Source organism: Mus caroli, unplaced genomic scaffold, assembly GCF_978045245.1.
Source record: "Mus caroli unplaced genomic scaffold, Mus_caroli_1 scaffold_10, whole genome shotgun sequence".
NCBI lineage: Eukaryota > Metazoa > Chordata > Mammalia > Rodentia > Muridae > Mus > Mus caroli.
The window spans coordinates 65559881-65579847 of NW_028227265.1; the positions used below are offsets into that span (position 1 = coordinate 65559881).

Consider the following 19967-nt stretch of genomic DNA (forward strand, 5'->3'; position numbering starts at 1 on the left):
ATTGGCTGTCTTTGACCCCCAGCAATGACAGCTTCCTAGGATTGTATATTTATAGAATTCCCTAGCTACAATCGAAAGTGTTTAAAAACAAAACAAAACACAAACCAAAAACAAACAAAACAAAACTCAGCTGAGAGGGTGGGAAGGAAACCCGCATTTCACTCTATAATAAAGTTTGAAAAGTGTGTTTATTTAGTTTTCCAAACATGTGTTTCACAGGAACTACATGTTCCATTTTCTTATTTTAAATGATATTATTGTTTTGTGCATCACTTTTTCACAGGACACACGAAGGGGATATAATCACATGTACTTAATGTCATAGGAGAGCTTTTGTCTAATTGGCTGGATTATAAAACAGACTTATCTGGTTTAGCAGTCTACACATACATTATAATTTAACTACTATGGTAGCAAAGAAAATATCATGATTTGCTATGAAGTTTGTCCTTTTTCTGGTGTCACAGTTTGCTCCTTTCATGAGGGGCTGAGTGTCATTGCAGGTACCGCCACGGTGGTCAAGGACAGCCACCAGCTGGATGCCAGGGCCGTGTCAGCAGGTTTTCCTGAAGAAATCAATTTCTCTTTTCCATCTTCCTGAAGAGATTGAATTCAGATACTGCACATGTCTACAGCCACACTCAGATTCAACTTCTTAACCACAGTTCTATTTTTCCAAATTGATCTTTTACATGTTCAGGACAAAAAAATCTGCCTTCAACTATTAAAAAAAAAAAAAAAAGACTTTTAAGCCCAGATGATTTTATACAAATAGAGCTAAGTCTAAGATTTAAAAACTGAGAACCAGGGCTGGGATGGTTTTTCAGTGAGTAAAAGCATTTGGCATGTACATGTGACAACCTGAGTTTAATCCCCAAACCCATATTAAGCTGGATGCTGATATACATCTCTAATTCAGCATTCCTAAAGCAGGGAAGGAGGCCGAGACAGGAGTATTTAGAAAACCTGTGGGCCAGGGAAGGCAGGAACTCAGTAGCAGAGCAGACTGTCCACAAGGCGGGTAGCCAGACCAGGAAGGCCAGAATCAACTCCAGAAAGTTGTTCCCTTGCTTACCTACACACAAGACACACACACACACACACACAAAGTTAAAAGATGAAGCTCTTTGGGATACGAGGCCCAGAATGTTGTGATGCATACACATACTCATGGCACACATTTTAACCACAAGTAAACCTTTCTCTACCTGAAATTTGATGCTCTAGTATGGTAGTCACCAATTCTCTGGATATAAATATATTACATTTTTATTCTTTAACTTATTTCATTTTTTGAAAGAGGGTCACATGTATTGCAGGCTGGCTTTCCACTACTTCTGTCATTGAGGATGACCTTGAACTCTCTGTCCTCCACTAAAGTGTACATTTGTTTTAGGTGGTCATGAGAAGCCATTCGGGGGATTGTACATGCTAAGCAAGCTCTCTATGAACTATGTCCCTAGTTCAAACTTATAAACATTTTCAACTGGGCAGTGACAGATCTGTAAGGAAGGCCTAACAGACATCACTGTCTATTCATAATAAGGCAGCTGTCCTCATATGGTACCATTTTCTTTCCCAATAAATGATAAAACATGTTCATCCCTGCCCAGGATGTGCGCTCTAGGTTCAGATTCTTGAAAGTCATATAAGAAAATCATCTTAGATGCTGAGGGTCTTAGACGTTTCCGGGCTTTTAGTGGGTCCAGGGTAAGAAATGCAGACACAGTCAGCAGTTCAAGAGCAAAGGTCTTCTAAAGAAAAATTGCATTTCTGGTTCTGAGCTGGGCTATATGTAGGATGCACTTTTGCTTAGCCCTGCAGGAGCAACACCAGCATTAATTATACAAACAGCTTTTCTGTTTGGGTTGATCATGACTCAGCAAGAAATTTCGAAAGCAGTGTCTTTACCTCCTTAGCAAGCTTTTTTTTTTTTTTTTTTCTTTTCTTTTTTATTTTTTAAACCCGCGGTCTGGGTCTGCTCTGTATGACAGGGTTAGATGTTTAAGATCTACAGGCAGAGGTCATCATTGTAGTGGTCATCAAGAAACTCCAACTTTGCCAAGCTAGAAACAATCACCTCCAGTCTGCCTCCTACCCTTTTCCTTCAAGTAGAAAACAGTATGTTGTCTTCCAGATTATCTGCTTGCTTTTCTGCAGCAAGTATAGAGTAGTCACATCTCCAAGCCAAAGGTGGTTTCTTCTTATCCTAAGAGAGACAGAGAGGCAGACAGACAGACAGACAGACAGACAGACAGACACACACACACACACACACACACACATACACAGAGAGAGAGAGAGAGAGAGAGAGAGAGAAAGAGAGAGAGAAGTCCGATATTCATGGCTCCCTGGCTCCTTACTTTTGCCTAAATGGCTACTTGGAATAGAGATGGGTTCCTCTAATAAAGATACAAAGGCACCAGAAGACTGTCCCTGCTAAAGTGACAGTAAAAGATATTGTTAGAAAAGGAAAGCTCTCAGCTCTCTAGGCTCCCGGAAGCTTGGGGGTGGGGGAAGTCGTCTCACCTATTTTGGAAACTACTTACAGATGTGGGGAAACCTCGGAATTGCTCACACCAGGGGTTTTTTGCAGAGATTTCCTCTGATTTTTTTCCCTTCCCCAATTTCCCACAACCTGTGTTTGTCTTGAGTCTGCTGGGCTGAGGAGTGGTTTACCTCGCTGATCCAGCTGCCGGCTCTTACACCCTGTCCTAGGGAGGAAATCAAACAAGTGAAGCCGAAGGGTACTAGGAGGCGTTGGGCATGGGCGCCAGAACTGTCAGAAAATTTGCGAGGCGAGTATTCCAACTTCCCTTCCTGCGCCCACGTGAGCCCCAGCTCCAGCCCATCAGCGAGGGCTTAGCGTTTCCTGCTGGTGCGATCTGGAACTCGATTTTTTTTTTTTTTAAATTAATTTCTCTAGTTCTTAGTAAAACTTTGTTGGGTAGGAGACTGACTTTGCACAGATGTCTGTTTTCTTACCCAAACAGAGAAAGGTCAGGTACTTTTTCTTCCACTCTTGAGGTAGAGAGGTTAAACAGCAGCAAGGGAAAGAAACACACATCGCCTATTTATCTGGGGGTGAGGTGGGGGCAGGATAGAGAGATTTGCAGCGAAGTTGTCACGATCCCTCGCGCCACCCCCGGTCTGGCGCTCTGCTCTGACACGTACCTCATCTATTAATTGCTGTTCGTGGACGCAAATGCAGAATGCATTCGGTTTTTTATCTTTAGTAAAATAGAAATGGAAATGTCAGCGCGCTCCTGTCTGTTTGTTTGTATAAGGCTATCAAACGAAGTCAGAGAGGAGGCTGTGGCCCGGATCCTGACCCTGATTGTATGAATAAGTAAGCAGGATGCGAGTGATTGGGTTAGATGCTGCGAAGATTTTTTTTTTTTTTCAAGTTAGGAAGAGGGTAAAAAGACAGCCTAGAGGGGGGGAAAGAGGCACTCCAAATCCTCACACCCCTTTGCTCTCCGGGCAGTCGGGAGCTTCCCTAGCTTCGGCAGGCTTTTAAGGTCTGGCGGCATAGAAATGCCTATCCCCCACCCCCTTCCTCGGTCTCCCCTTTCAGTTCAGATGTGCTGATGTGCAGACCGGATTCTTCTTCCCCGAGCGGCGGCGGTGGCAGCGGCGGGCGCAGGCGGCTGCAGCTCGCTCTCGGCCGCGGGGTCCTGACAGCAGCGGGGGCGCGGCGCGGGAGCCGGAGCTCGGGCGGCAGCTGAGCCCGCCGTGCGCCTCTTACCGCGGCTGGTCGTGATCGCGGGAAGTTCGGCCGCTGGAAGGACGACCTAGACCGAGCCGGGTTGGCTGCGGCTGCCCTGCGCCGAGCTCCTCACCTGCCTTCCGCCCACCCGCGGGCCCCCGGCCAAGTTCCCCAGCATCCGGGGGAGACAGGCAGCATTTGCCCTCTCTAGCGTCCTGAAGACATCCGCATGTCTCCGGACACCTGAACATTCAGGTCTTTCCGAGGAGCTTCCCAGTGGGGATAAGAACACTGTCCCTAGAGCCCCGCATATCCACGCGGCCCTCCGGGTCTGGTCCCCTCCTTTTCCTCTAGGGGAGGAGGATGGGTTTGCAAGCGCTCTCCCAGAGGATGCTCCTGTGGTTGGTGGTCTCGGGTATTGTTTTCTCCCGGGAGCTGTGGGTCTGCGCTGGCCTCGATTATGATTACACTTTTGATGGGAACGAAGAGGACAAAACGGAGCCTATAGATTACAAGGACCCGTGCAAAGCTGGTAAGTGCCTGTCTAAGTTGGGACTGTGGTGCGCTGCTGGGGACCAAGACGCTGGAATCTCCTCCAAGAGGCAATGGGAGCTCACCTGTTTCCTTCTCTCCTGCTCAGCCCCTCGGTCGTCGCCCCTCCTCTCTCCCTCTCCTTTTTCCTCCCCGCTCTCCACCCTGCGCGGCGACCCAAGTTCCCTGGAGTTCTGTGCTAGTAGGATCAGATGCCAAGCACTGGTCCCCCATAGCTTAAGGCAAACGTCCCGTCCTGGAGTTTCTGATCCCTCCCTCATCCCCTGTGAAATTAAACAAGTCATAAACACAGCTGGCTTCTGTGGGTTTTAAATGCCAGCACGCAGCGGGTTCAATGCACCAGGAAGGGACAAGACCTCCGCTGTTCCAGGACGAGGTTTCCCAGAGTTTGTTCATATCCGAGTGGGCAGAGTTTTCCAAAAGGTGGGTGGAGATGGCATCGCTGCCTCTGGACACTCCTTGTTTTACCAAGAGTTTAAGTGTGAGTTCCAGACCAGAAGGGTGTTGTGACAACCTTAAAAGAACTCAGTTGTAGATAAGATCCCAGTTATTTTCTCCCATTTAAAGTTAAATCTAAAAATATTTATACCAAGTTGCTACCCCATTCAAATTTGTGTCTTCCTGGAAGTACTCTCCGGAGCTGCAGAGGCACTGACTCTCCCTGAAGCCCGTGGGCTCACCCCGTGGGGCCGGGAACACCAGAGTGTAGCTCTCTGCTTCCACGAGCCAGCGCCACCACGCGTCCCTCATTTAAACCGCTCAAAGCTTCTGCCCGCCTGCGGTAGGAACCCCACTCGCGGTTCTCCGGAACCACGTGAGGGCAGTGTCCTAGAGGACCCAACACTGGCTGAAGCATTAGGGAGGTTTTGGGGATTCCCTGTCCTAAATTCTGTTGGACTGTGGCTGAGGCAATCTCAGTTCAGCCGGGACTCAACTAACTTTGGGGAGGTTGCTGTGACAGGCCCAAATAACAATGTCCTTGAGAAACTGAAGGCAGGCGCGATCTGGTCTGTTCCATCAAGAGGTGTGGATTCCAGACTAGGTGGCAGAGAAAGGGTGGGCCAAATAGCCCATAGGTCTAAGAGTATCCAGATTCCAATACTGGTTAGATCTGTGGCTGCTTTTATTCCCCTTCCCTAGGTAAGGCAACCCTTCCTGGGCATGAAGGAGACCTGTGCTCAAGTGAAGGAAAAACCTGCACATTCCCTAGATAATTTTTACCTTTGATGACATATTCCCTCTTGTTATCAAAACACAGTTTCCCCATGTTCCCGGGACTTCTTTAACTGATTGCGTCTCTTCTGGCTATAGTGGTGACTAGAATGCAACTTTTGGTAGGTGGAGTATTTGTAGTAATGCTGCAACAAAGGATGTGTGAATCTCCGGTTTGTCTTAAGGTATGGGCAAGGTCCCAGATTTATAATGTTGTAAAAGGAACTGTCTATTTTGATATCTTTCCTGTGAAAGATTCAATCAAGGAAGAAGACCAAGGTGAGGTGTCCCTACTGTGAGTTCAAGCATATGCAAACCCTGGGTGTTTATTTTTCTTTGCAAATAAACACCCAAAGAAAAGAAAAAAAAAAAAAAAAGAAAACTTGAGTAATATTGACTTTTCATTTCCCCTTCAGTTAGCATTATTTTTGAATAAAAATAGAAATAATAACTTAGAATTATTATTGCTTTTCTTACCTATCTTTGAGGAGGCGTATGTCTGTGAGCATGTGTCTATTGTATCTGTTGAGAAGGGAAGAATGGCCTGTGTAGTAGGCTAAGATGTATGAAGATGCAGGGGTCTCTTTCCAAGTATTCTCCCCCACCTTTAACATACTGAGATGAAAGGTTTTAATTTACCACTCTGGCTACAGAGTGATAAAAATCTTACTATCTCTTTTATTAGTACTGTGCAAGACAAATGAAAGTTAAAATAACATGAAAAATGTGAGCACACCAAAATCCCAAGCAACAGTCAAAAGAAGGTTTCTGAAATAACACACACACACACACACACACAAACACACACACACACACACACAGAGAGAGAGAGAGACAGGGAGAGAGAGAGAGACAGAGACAGAGAGACAGAGAGACACAGAGAGAGAGCACATTTGGGAAACACAGCCATACAAAACTACAAAAGCAAGACCTTTGGTATGTCTTTGTGCTGTAGTGGATTCCAGGGCCTGGTCCAGGACTGAGAGGTAAATCCTTTCTGAAGTTCACTAAGAAGCATTCTGATATGCCCTGCTTGTTCGTACACAGTGGCTTGATGGTATATGACAAACAGCTTTAATGATTTTGCAACTTAGCTGAGTCCATTGTTCTAGCTAGGTTCATGACATTCCAGTGTGCTGGAGCTTGTCAATTAATCTTCCCACTGCACAGACAGGAAAACAGAGACCAAGTGACTTTATGAGGTTACTCCAGAAAGCCATTCCTGCTGCATTTTAAATTTTTCTTTCTGACATTCTATTGGAAACATAAAGAAACAAACAACAAACACAAATCTAAGAAATAAGCCCAAGTCTTATTGTAATCCTGATTGATTTGGAGGAAATTACTTTGATATCAGAAGTTAATTTCATTTACTTTAAATCCTGGATGTCAGAGATTAAAAGTATTAATTACAGAGTCATATTGCCAGATCCAATCTTAAGAATCTAGTACATACTCAACAAGAGGGTGTTCATAGTCTCATCTACAAAATTCTATTCTAAATACGATAGCGACAAAAACCCATGCTACCCAAGGAAAATTATTCTCAGCAATAATTTGTTAAAAATTGTTCCATCCTTAGTATATTTATGAAGTTGAGTGCAGTTATTTATCTGTAAGAGTTCTGAAAGCCTGTAATCATTTAGTTGAGTTGATTGAGACATTTCTAGTATAAATGAAAATTCATGGTTTAGTATACCATGACTTCAAGTGTGTTCACAGAGGAAATCTGCGGGGATGGAAGGAGTATTTTCTTCTGTGAATGAATTTGCACAGAGATGCAGATAGAATAACACTAAGGAATACCTGCCCAACCTCTTGACTGCTTTATAAGGGAAGGTCATCTGCTCCGCTGAATGTACAGTCAGGTGCTCCTCTCTAGCTCTCTGGAGTATAAAGGGTCACCAGAGACATGGGGAGCTTGTCTTAAAGCAGGTGATGACCTGCCTCCTTTCAGAGTGCTGCGCCAGTAAGTGTTAACCTGAAGAATAACATCTGTGAAGTGTCAGTTTACAAACTTATGGGCTGGATTTGTGTCAGAAACAATGTTTAAAAGCAGAGACCCATGAAACAATTGGACTAACATGTCTTCCTCCCTCCTTCCCTCTCTCCCCACTTCCCTGCCTTTCTCTTTACCCTTCTGTCCTGTCTCTTTTCCTTCTTTTCTTCTTCCTTACTGTTCTTTTTTTATATTTAAGAAGGTATTAAGGATGTTCAAACCACTGAAAATATGGGGTTGACTAAATAGGGGTTTACATGGTGAGTAGACACTTGAAGACTGACTAATGAAATATAGTGTTTGTCAGAAAGTGTGTTATCCCCTCTATATTCACATGGAAGCAGTGTATGAAACAGTTCTTTTCATAATACAGAAGATGAGTAGATGGTTCTTTTTCTGTTTCTTAAAGGTCAGTGAGGTGAGAGGTTGAGCCTCCCCTTTGAAAAGCATCTGTGGGCACGGTCATGAAAAAGTAAGCTTTTGGCACCCCAAGGGCTTCTTGTTGCTTTTTCTCATGACCAGGGCCCTGGTTTCCACGTCCCTGAGGTCTTAGAAAAAATTTTCCAGGTTTCTGATTTTTCATTTCTAGGTTAGTTGTTTTTGTGGTTCTTGGTGGTGTATTTTCTGGCTATACTGGCATCTTCTTAGGTACAGCACTTCAGAGCTTGATGCCCAATTCCACGTCTACTTTATTCCATAACAATTTGAAATATCCAAACATTTACCTTGAAGTCAGCACCTCTCTGGGCTGCCAAACTCTGGTTTGAAAACTCACTTCCAGACTTTGCTGCTTTAACCAGTCTCTTCTGTCTTAGTCTTCATGACTCAGATCTTAAGTGTGTGTATATATATATATATATACATATTTCTCACTTTGCCTTTGGTGTAGCCAACTTAGGGCCAAAATAAGGTTTGCCTAATGGCTGTATAGGAGATTATGTTCTGTATACTTGCGTTCTAGTCTTATTTGCTGTGAGCACTTATTTCTCCCTTCTCTGGAGGGCCAGTGGGTGTTTTGGTTCACAAGTAGAAGTTAGTGGCAATTGGAAAAGATAAATTACTTTCCCCATGAATTTCTTAGATCAAGTCATTTTTTTCTAAAGCCTATTTCCTTCTCTTCTCTTCTCTTCTCTTCTCTTCTCTTCTCTTCTCTTCTCTTCTCTTCTCTTCTCTTCTCTTCTCTTCTCTTCTCCTCTCCTCTCCTCTCCTCTCCTCCCCTCCCCTCCCCTCCCCTCCCCTCCCCTCCCCTCCCCTCCCCTCCCCTCCCCTCCCCTCCCCTCCCCTCCCCTCCCCTCCTCTCCTCTCTTCTCTTCTCTTCTCTTCTCTTCTCTTTCCTCCTCCCCTTCCTTTCACACTTTTGACTCCAAACAGTGCGACTGGCAAATTGAAAATTCACCGGGATAATTTTGGGTGTGTGTTTCTAGTTTCCTTAAATATTCTGGATATTAACTATGTAATAGATGTAGTATGTGAAGATTTCTCCTATCTTGTAAGCTGTTCCTTTGCTCTGCTCTGCCTTACAGTCTGGAATATTACTAGTTTCATATGATCTTACTTGTCTACCTTTTCCTTCTTTGCTTGTGCTTTTATATCCTTGACCAAAATATAATCCTTGCTTGGATCAATGGTATAAAATGGCTTCCTATTATTTCTTGTAGTTTTAGAGTTTGGGGGTTTTATATTTGTTGTTAACCCCAATCGAGTTGATTTTCCATTCATTCTTCACATAGACATGGTTTTTCTAGAACTATTTATTTAAATGTGTTTTTACAGGTGTAAGGTTCATGTCTGAAATCACAGCACCTGCGAAGTTGGGTAAGAGGATCAAGAGTTCAATGTGATCCTTGGTTACCAAGCATACACAGTAAGTTAGGGCCCAGCTTAGACTAAATGAAACCTTGTCTCTAATGTGTGTTTTGGGAGCTTCTGTAAAAAGTCATTGGGTTCTCTTTGTTCTGATGAGCTGTATGTCTGTTTTTATGCCAGTATCATTCAGGAAGAACCCTAGAATAACCAACACTATCTTCAACAAAGAGAAGAAAGCTGGAAGAATCAAAATATGTCATTTCAAACTATACCACAAATAAATACTTCTTCCCAAAACATGTATATTACACCTGTATGATGTGAACATAATTTCTTTTGTTGAAACTCAGTCTTCCTCCCTTATTGTACAGGTATGAACCCTACATTTGAGAGTCTCAGCAAACATGACTCATGTAAACATAAAATTCACAACTAACAGTATAGTCTCCTGTAGGCCCATTGGCCCCCATGACACTGAGATGTAGATTTGTAAGCAGTCCTGGCGATGAACTGTTGTTTAGGTCTGAATGTACTTTAGGACATTGTCTATGGTTTTAATAGTGCTTTAGTCTCTCTGTGAAAATGTTTTAACTGGGATCTTCTGTAAGCATTTGTAAGAAATGTTAGAAAACACAGTTGGATAGCCATTAAAATGAGGCATGGTATATTCTGCTGAAACCTTCTGATGCTCAGGGATGTGGTGTGGGTTCTAGTAAGGATTCAGTTGCTACCCCCTCCACACTCTAGGAATTCCTTCTGCATGAGCTCAAAACAAGGTTTGGCCAGTACTCAGGGGACCGGAGAGACCCCAGGGAATGTAAGATTTCAATTTCTGGGAGAGTTTTGAAATCATTTGCCATATATTTTTATTCCAAGATTGGGAGTGAATTGTGGAATTATCGAACTTTGAGGAGTGGAGAATCTTTTCCACATCTTTAGACATAGCACAACTATTTAGCAATAAAGCTTAAGTGGTTTGTTTCTTTTAGTTTCCTATTGAATAATAACACTTTGAGAGGAAAATATTTAAAGAATTCTTTCTAGCCTCAAAGCTATGAATTGAATTTCAAAGAATAATGTGTTTTCCTAGAATGCCAGAGGGGACCTCTTGTTTACTTATTTAGTTCTTGCCATTTTAAGTCCTAAGACTGGATATTGACCATTAGATTTTGGGACACCTTGGCCTAATGTGTTGCACATTTCAAGGGCTTCTTACAAAATGTGTGCTTATTCTTTCCGGCCACTTTAAAGTGCTCAGCCATAGATTTGTACTAAGACGCATTGTAAATTAGGTGATAATTGAAATCCAAAAAGCGAAACTAGGAAGTGTGTATTCTTTTCAGCCTTTTCTCTTGCAATTTACGTTTATAGTTTCAGCTAAATATTTGCTGTCAATCACATGTTAATTCCTTGACTGCTAGTAATGAGGTTACAGGTAGCTAGCTGCAAACAAAAATCTAATGGTGTGTGTCCATACCCTGTGTAAAGTATTCAGACTCGGAGTTTTCAAAAAAGATTCTAACAACAACGTTTAACACTGTAGTATTTCATCAATGAAGAGTCACCACAGGGCCTGAGATAAAATATGTATGTTTACTGTTAGGGTTTGATATCTGCTGTGTTACTAAGGTTCCTGTTGATGCCATTTGATTGGTGTGATGGAGGAGGCAGGGGTGGAGGACAGCAGGGTGTAACGGTTTGCTCATTCCTTGCATTTCTCATCCATGTTAAGCTGTCAGCATGTGGATTGTGTACCACAGAGTCACCTCCAGGGGTTACTGGCCTGCTTGCTCCTATCATAGTCCTTTGAACTCTTTCTCTGGCTTTGACTGAATGTGAAGTGTTTACTGGGATAATTGCTGGTTCTTGTGCTTTGCTGGCAGTCTGTGTAAAATCGGGTCAGTTGATTGACTACTCTGATCCACTGAACTCTGGTCCTCTTCCACGATCAGTCTGAGATGGCAACTGCTTAGTGGTTGAGTGTGTGTGTGTGTGTGTGTGTGTGTTCTAATAAGTATTGTGCTTTAAGACAGGGGTATATGGTCATATATACTTACATAAATGTAATGTATATGTTTATATACACTTTTTAAATAAGTAACAGACTTCATACAATGGTTGTCCCATAAATGATATTACCTAATAGGTCACCTTAAGTCTCTACACAATGCCATACAACAGACATATTGCTTAAGGACATATTTATTGAGCTGCATCTTCTTGCTGGGTGGCATATGACTCTAGTGCTTAGATAGTAGAAAGTTTAAAATGCCTCAAGGGAGAACAGGAAATAAATGGAAAATATCCAAGAGGGTAGAAGTCTACAGAGGTATGTAGGAATCATCTTTGTGATATGTATCATAATACAGTTCACATTGAAGATGGGGTGGCATACACACACCTTAGGATGATCTCTGTGAGTTCAAGGCCATCTTGGTCTACATTTTTTAATTCCACATCACCCAAGGCTACATAGTTAGACTTAGTCTTAAAATAAGAAGAATCAAGGGTTCTCTGTCTGTGGAAGAAGTCTCTGTTGATTACATCAGTCACACAAACATAGTCTCTCATTGATATGTGAGGAAATTTAGACCTGGGAAAGGCTCACTAGTGGTTCATCCTGTCCTAGGGATAGGAAGGGATGAGAAATGAGCCCAGGTTTCCACATGGTAGATGTCTTCCCTCCCTTTTGTGTGGCCCCATACTCTGGTAGTCTAGTCAATACAATGCAAACATGGTAAGACTTTCATTTGAAGAGGTGATGAGTCTAACACAGGCATCCATCTGTTGTGATTTGCTCTTGCAAGGTTACATCTTTTCATCAGTGCTTGTGAATTTTAAAGGCCTTCCCCTCCACTGTCAGAGTAAGACCAGTGTGTTTCACTTGTGTGAAGTAAAATGAAGGTCTTCTTTTGAGAGAGTATTCTCTATGTATGAGGAGCTAGAAATGGGAAATGTCTGCCATGTATGAAATAACTAAGAATGTATATGACTGGCTTTTGTAGAGTTGAATATTTGAGTGGTTGTTGGGGTGGGGGAGGATTAGGAAAGGAACTGCTGGACTTTTTTCCCTGAATTTAAATTGTCAAGGTACGTTAGGGATGCAGCATTTGCCTTGCCTGGCATGAACTCCTGGATTTACTCCTCAGCACTATGCACATATGTACATGCAAAATTTAATGTTTTAAATTCACAATGGGTATGAAGAGCATTCTTTTAAATGCTGGCCATTTATGGAAATGATTCATACTGTCTTATATATGCAGATGGTGTGTGAGCTTCTTTGAGGAAACACATAAACTATGTAATTACATATATTTAAATCACCCCTTTCAACCATAAAATCTAAAAGATCTGAGATCATATGCTTTGAAAACTTTAAGGAACAGTAAGGTTGGGTAAACTGTTTGGAAGTCTAGTATTGTTATGCTGATGATAATTTCTTCAAAGAAAATATATTACCTTTATGAAATTTTTAGACAGGAGAATTCCTGTTTGTATTTGTTTTAGTAAGTGGTTCAGTACAAAATCTGGTAAATACTAGTCCTTTCACTGTTAAATTCCTTTTGAAACCTAAAATTTGCTGGCATTGGTTCTTTATAGGTAATTTTATCAATTCATAAAAAGAAATTGTATATATCTGGGCCCAAGTAAAATGTGGCCAACAGGCACATTCATCAGGGCTAGAATGTAAAGAGTGGGTATAATGGACCAGATCGGGAGCTTGGGTTGCTTTAAATTAGACTCTAGGCTTGAAATATTCACAGTAGGAGCAAATCTTTAGAAGATACTATGAAAGTCAGAGTAGAATTTCAAATACAAACTTCAAATACAAAACTTTAACTTCAGAAACACTCTATTGTATGCTCTTTTTTGATGGAAGAGATAGCTCAGCATTTAAAGATAACTTGTCCTCCATTTCCTTGTGATGGACATGAACTGAACCCAGGACCAAGGACAACCACATTGTTTACCTCTCTCCCCATCCCCTTCTTCTCTTATTTTCTGTTCTTATTATATGCAAATATTTTGTGTGAATTTGATTTAGTTTCAAAATTGTTTTTCAAAGTTTCAAAGAAGTAGGATAATTATTAATAACTTGGAGGTTGGTGAGGTGATCACAGGGTAAGGGCACTTGCTTCTATGGCAGATATATTAGTTAGGGTTTCTATTGCTGTGAAGACACATCATAACCACAGCAACTCTTATAAAAGAATGCATCTAATTGTGGCTGGCTTACAGTTTTAGAGGATTAGTTCCATTGTCTCCCTGGCAGGAAGCATGCAGGCATGCAGGCAGACATGATGTTGGAGAAGTAGTAGCTGAAAGTTCTACATCTGGATCCTCATGCCGCAGGAAGCAAAAGACTCTGGGCTTGGAATTGGCTCTTTGAAACCTCAAAGCCCACCCTTAGTCATACTTCCTCTAACAAGACCATACCTCCTAGTCCTTTCAAGCAGTGCCATTCCCTGGTGACCAAACACTCAAACCTATGTGCCTGTGGGGGCCATTGTCATCTAAACTACCACACCAATGACTTGAGTTTAACCCCCAGAACCCACATAGTGGAAGGAGAAAACGGTCTACTGAAAGTTGTTCTCTGTCCTATACAAGGGTGAACACACACACTAAATAATGTAAGAAACAGATGGGATTCAGAACTAGATACAAATGGACTCTGATACTGAACCTTCTATATAATAACGATGACTTTGACAGTTTGGTTAGTAACTCAGTTATGCTTAATTTTCTGATATACAAAATGGAGATAATATGATCCTCATGTTATTATGAGTACTATATAAATGTAAGGTATATCTTTCTTTGTCCAGAGCTTACTGCTGTATTACTTTTGTGCATAGCAGTACAAGTATGTAGGGCACAGAGAACTTCTTGAGCTAGAGGTACTTATTTTTTTTTTAGAAAGATGATCTTTATAAAAATATTAGTGAAATAAAGTTTACTTTCTTCATGTGTGAAGATATAGTCATTCTCCAGGATTCTAACACCTTTCTTCTTGAGAAGTTAAAACCCTTCCCCATAAATATTTTTGTTCAGAAAGATGTGACAGGATACCAGTGTGCCAATCTATGTGAATTCTATATACTCAAGATATATTGTCAATATTCAATTAACATTGATTAGTGTGTGAGTAGAATCTTGGCTACATAGTCTCTTAGTAGTTTCTGGTTTGGATTTTGTTTGCCATCTGGATTGACTTGAGTTTAAACATTCAAAATCCCATGTTTACAAAGAGCTAAGTTTGAACATATGAGCCCAAGCTGCAAATGTTCATTAATTCATTCAATATTTCTTCAGCATTTACCATGAATGAAGCATGGCTCTCTTAGGCACAGAAATATGAAGTAAAATAGAATGCTGATGTTCTTACTTTACAGTGTGTGTGTGTGTGTGTTTGTGCATGTAGTTTGTGGAGGACAGGATTTAACATGAGGAATGTCTTCCTCAATCACTTTCCCACCTCTCTACTTCTCTGCCTTTGTTTTTCAGGTATGGTATCTCACTAAACCTAGATTTCAGTGACTGGCTAGATTGGCTGCCTGTCAAGACCTAGGCATCTTCCTACCTCTACCTTCCTGGAACTGCACTAGGATTCTAGGAACATGCCCAGAGCTTTGTATTTTCTAACATAGGTGCTAGGAACTGAACTTGGTTCTTCATGCTTTTGTGGTAAGCCTTTGACTGACTGAGCCATCCCTCTAATCTCCTGTTTCCTGTTTTGCAAATAGATACTATTTCATATACATGGTTATACACTAATAGCATAATTGTACTCTAAAAGTTAGCTTTAGCATATAATAGTGACATAATTGTATGCTAAACTTATTTCAATCTGGTGTTTGAAAATGGATACTAGTATAAATTATAACAAATAGAATTTATGATCTCATGTATCTTGAGGGGATTTTTTTCTCAAGATACATGAAGAATTATACTGTGGTGGGGTACTTCCTATAAGTACCCCATGGACTTTGATACTTGGCAGTGGACTGGGATGGGATGGAACTAGTGATTGCTTATAGAATTATTTGGGGATAGCAAAATTGCTATATTAGCAATCTTGATTTCAATTACTTTTTCTTAAGCAATTTGATTTTGTGATTTCAGCTTGTCACATTGCCCTGTATATTTGAATAGATAAAGCAGATTCCTGTACTCCACACTTTGTGCTTATTCTTATGTAGATTTAAAAGCTTATGGTTCACATTTTCTTTGTTTACAGAGAAAAGCAGAAACGTGATAAAATAAATTAAATGAAAGGCTGTTCTTTTGATTCATACTGTTCTACTGTAACTTTGCAAAGTAAATGTAATTGTCACTTTCTTTAAGTAAACTCATCTGGATTGTGATTTAATAACTGAAAAAAAATGGGCCTGCTTGTTTAGGAATGTATACATGAGGATTGGCTGAGCTAATGTACCCCTGTGCCATGTAGGGAATAACTCTTGGTTTTGCTAGTCTTGGTATTCAAGGTTTAGAAATGTCCAAGACCATTTGAACCCTTACAATTTCTGAATTCTGCATTGTAAGCAGCTTCTTTGAAATGGAATCAGAATCACAGGATAGATGGGTCCTGACAACTGAATGGAAAAGAAGGCCTGCCACTTCCGAGTTACTGGTCCAATGTTTCAGCCAAACCCTGGCAGCCACCAGACTGAAGTGGCCACAAACTCTGCAGGGTTCCTCTCTTTATCACACAGTAGCCTTGTAAGCTAGGCATGGTGGTGCACACCTTTAACCCCAGCATTCAGGAGTCAGAGGCAGGTAGATTTCTGTGGATTTGAGACTGTTCTGGTCTACAAAGTTAGATCCAGGCCAGCCAGAGTCATATGGTAAGGCAATTGTCTCAAAATATGGTAGTTTTGAGAGTAATTTGTGCCTAATTTCCCATCCTCTTTTTCTACCTAAGTCCCTCAGTAAAAAAATCACCTGCCCAAAGAAGAGCAAGGAATGGCGGGTACACTCCCTGCTTCTTTGAGATTGCTCAGGGCCACATCACCATTGTCAGACTGGAACCAGGTTACCTTGATGGATTTATTTCATAGGAAAGGTGGTTTGAATAGCAAGTGAGTACAGTGTGGCCTGAAGAAGGTACAAACCAAATGTTTTCAATTTAAGTTTAGTTTCCACAACAGACTGCATAAACGATATAGCAAAGAAACTCGGAAAATTGTCCTGCCTTAAAGCATTTTACTAACTATGAGAAATATTAAAATGTGTATTATGTTTTGTTTTTCAAACAGAGTCTAATGTAGCCCAGGCTGTCCTTGAATTTCCTCTGTGGCTAAGACCAGCCTGGATCTTCTTGCCTCCCAGTTGCTAAGATTACAGGTGTGGGGGCTGGAGAGACTGTTCAGGGATTAAGAGCATTCGCTGCTCTTCCAGAGACCATGAGTTCAATTCCCAGCAATCACATGGCTCACAACCATCTGTAATGGGATCTGATAGCCTCTTCCGGTTTGTCAGTGACAGTGTCAACACACTATATATAAAATAAGTGAATAAATCTTTAAAAAAAGATTACTGGTGGCTAAAATATATACTTTTTAATTAATCACTTACATGTATATACATATATGTGTATATGTGTGTATATATATATATATATATATATATATATATATATAATGCTCTTTAACTTAGCACAAGAATATATTTTTAATTATCTCTATGAAACTGACCTTCAGAAATCTTCATTTTATCTGATTTGCCTATTAAAGAGTTACTTTCTGTTATGTTGCTTATTTGATGTAAAACATGCTTTAAAATGAAGAACAAACTTCTTAAACTGCTGTCAAAGGAAGTTTTAATTTTAAGGATTTTATATCAGTAAATAAAGAAGTAAAAATAGAAATTAGCAACAGAGAGTGTAGGTGGTATAATTTAATATAAAGAGCACTAGGTATTGTGTAGGAAACATGCATACAAATCTTAGCTCTTGGTATTAAATCATATTAACTCTCCTTACAATGCCTTTGAACTTCAGTCCTTTCAGTTGTAACATGAAGAAAATAATATCTAGGTCATAAAACAGGTAAGGATTAAGTATGCAAGGTCTGTGTAAGCTGATAAGCTGTATGATAAAAATGAGCATAAACCATATATTGTACCCGATCTGTTTCAGGAATGTGTGTGGTGGATTCGAATATTCCTGTGCCCTTCCTGCAAAGATTTCATTACACACCTGGGGAATGGGGGGCACTACACTCTTCAACTGTAAATATCAAACTGTAATAAGCAAAATATTGTGTTAGTACTAAAGATGGAATTCTCCACATCTGGTGTAAAGAAGGCTTCTCATGAAAGATGATATTTGAGCTGAATCTTGATGTTTTGCAATTTTTTTTCTTGGTAAAAAGGTGGAGCAATCATTTAGAGCCAAATAGCTAAGATAAAAGCTGGAGCTGGGAAAGGTCATGACTTTTATGAAAGTGGGAATTGGTTCAATGTGAAAGGAGCAGAGGGTGTGCAAACGTTTATGCCTTGGCAAGAAATGATCCTGAATAATACAGTGTCAAGAACCTTTAACACCCAGGCTTTGAACTCCATCCTGTTTGTAGTGAGAAGGGAGCTTACTGCAGATTTAGAGCAGACTGTTGGCTTGATTACAGTCCTATCAAGATGTGTGAGAATGTAAGTGACCTGGTCCAGTAGGAGGAGGACGAGTAGGAATAGCGTGACTGTGGGCTTACTGGAAGACCAGGGATGCATTAATGCATGCTGGCATCTGGGTTACAGAAGAGAAAGATTAGGCTTAAGAGACAGGAGGCAGCATAGGGGATCAGATTGGAAAGTCAGGTCTGGGCACTGGACCTGTCTTAGAAAAGTTCTTGCAAGAGTGTGGACCCTAGTTCTATTGCCAGTTTAGACTTAAGGCAGTGATGGTACACCCTTGCAGTCCCAATGCTGTGTAAGCAGGGACAGGCAGACAGACACCTGTGGGTAAGTGGACAGCAAGTCTACCATAAGCTGCTTTCCATATGCACATGCACACATACTTGAACACGTGTATACACATACATACCCACAGATATGCCCGTGCATACTAAATAAATAAATAAATAAATAAATAAATAAATAAATAAAGGAAAGAAGAGAGGGAGGGTGGAAGAAAGCGTGGAAGTATAAGCAAAGTAAGAAACAGAATATAATAACCAAGTTTGTGTTTTGAAAGTAAATAAACTCGGTTTCAAATTCTTTTGACCTACATGGTATTCTTCATAGTTGCTCTTGGACACACACACACACACACACATATTTGAGAACAATTTGAAAAGTCTCAGTGTTTGCATTGAACAGGAGTCACATTATTATGGGCTAATTTAGAAACAATTATTTTTTAAGGTAATCTTTTACAGCATGAAGATTGACTATAATGATTCTTATTCATGCCTTCTTTAATTATATTTAATAGATTTTAAGGGCATTAGGGCATCGTCCAGTTGATAAAGTGCCTTCTGTACAACCGAAATTTGTATCCACCATTCACATGATACCAGTTGTGTGGGACAATAATAGGAAACAGATAGATGCATCCCTGGAGTTCATTGGCTAGCTGGCCTAGCCAAGTAGATGAGCTTCAAGTTCAGAACAAAAGAGCTAGGCTCTGAAAAGAAGGCTTACAGGAACTGAGGAGTACATCAGAAGTTGATCACCTGCCTCCGTCTATAAGTACATATGCCCAGTTTTTAAAATCTTTATACATATGTTAGCAAACACATGAACATGCATATCATCCATCTACCCAGTCGGAGAAAATAGTTTAACTACAACATTTTGTCAGTTTTGATAGATTTACTAGCATTTTCTATTTTATGTTATATCATTTTTTCCTCTTTTAAACTACTTATTGATGTCATGGAAGTACATCTGATCATATTTAAGATTTATTTCATCTTTAACTATGTGTATATACATGTGCCTGTGTGTGCTTACATGTACATGTGAGTACAGACACAATAAGAGTTTAGAAAAAGGGGTTGGATCCCCTGGAGTTTTTCTCAAGTTTGTGTGTGTGTGTGTGTGCGTGCACGTGCACGCTGCCCAATGTGGGTGCTGGAAACCATACTTGGCTCTTCTGAAAGAGCAGCAAGTGCTTTTAACCACTGACCCATCTCTGCAGCCTGAACTATGTATTTTCCTTTGATGCTCTTATTCTTTTTTCAAATCTCCAGCAATTTCTTATAAACTAAATAAGAATTTCTTTTTATTAACTTTAAGGTATTTTGCTGTGCTGTTTGTTTGTCTTATACTTTGAAACAGAACTGCGTTAGCCCAGGCTGGCCCTGTGCTCTCCATATATTTGAGGAATATTTTGAATTCTTGATTATAATGTTTCTACTTTCCAAATAATTGGGTCAGAGGTGTGCCCCACTGTGCCCAACTCCTTTAATATACAGTCAGGTCACTGTGAATATGCATATAGTGTTGTTTCTTCCTTTACATTCCCTAAATCTTTTAGTTTGTTAACTTTCCTTACTGTGCTGACAGTTGCTTTGTTCTAAATTCTAAAGAGGAACCTTTCAGTTATGTATCAGATACCATATATGGTGGTTTTTTTTTTAAAAAAACTATAGATACATTTATCAAATTAAAGAATACTGCAGATTTTAAATTTGCATTTTTAAATTTGATGTAATTTGACTCATTAATGTATAATCACAAAAA

General features: G+C 40.5%; 1 protein-coding gene across 1 annotated transcript in view; it reads left to right on the top strand.

Moving 5' to 3' along the window:
- The first annotated feature begins 3476 nt into the window (after nt 1–3476).
- Tll1 (tolloid like 1) overlaps nt 3477–19967 on the top strand; it is a 206235-nt gene continuing 189744 nt past the window's right edge. The window contains exon 1 of the mRNA XM_021170021.3: nt 3477–4241. Coding sequence (XP_021025680.1) covers nt 4073–4241 — 169 coding nt within the window. The 5' untranslated portion in view covers nt 3477–4072. The remainder of the gene's footprint in view (nt 4242–19967) is intronic.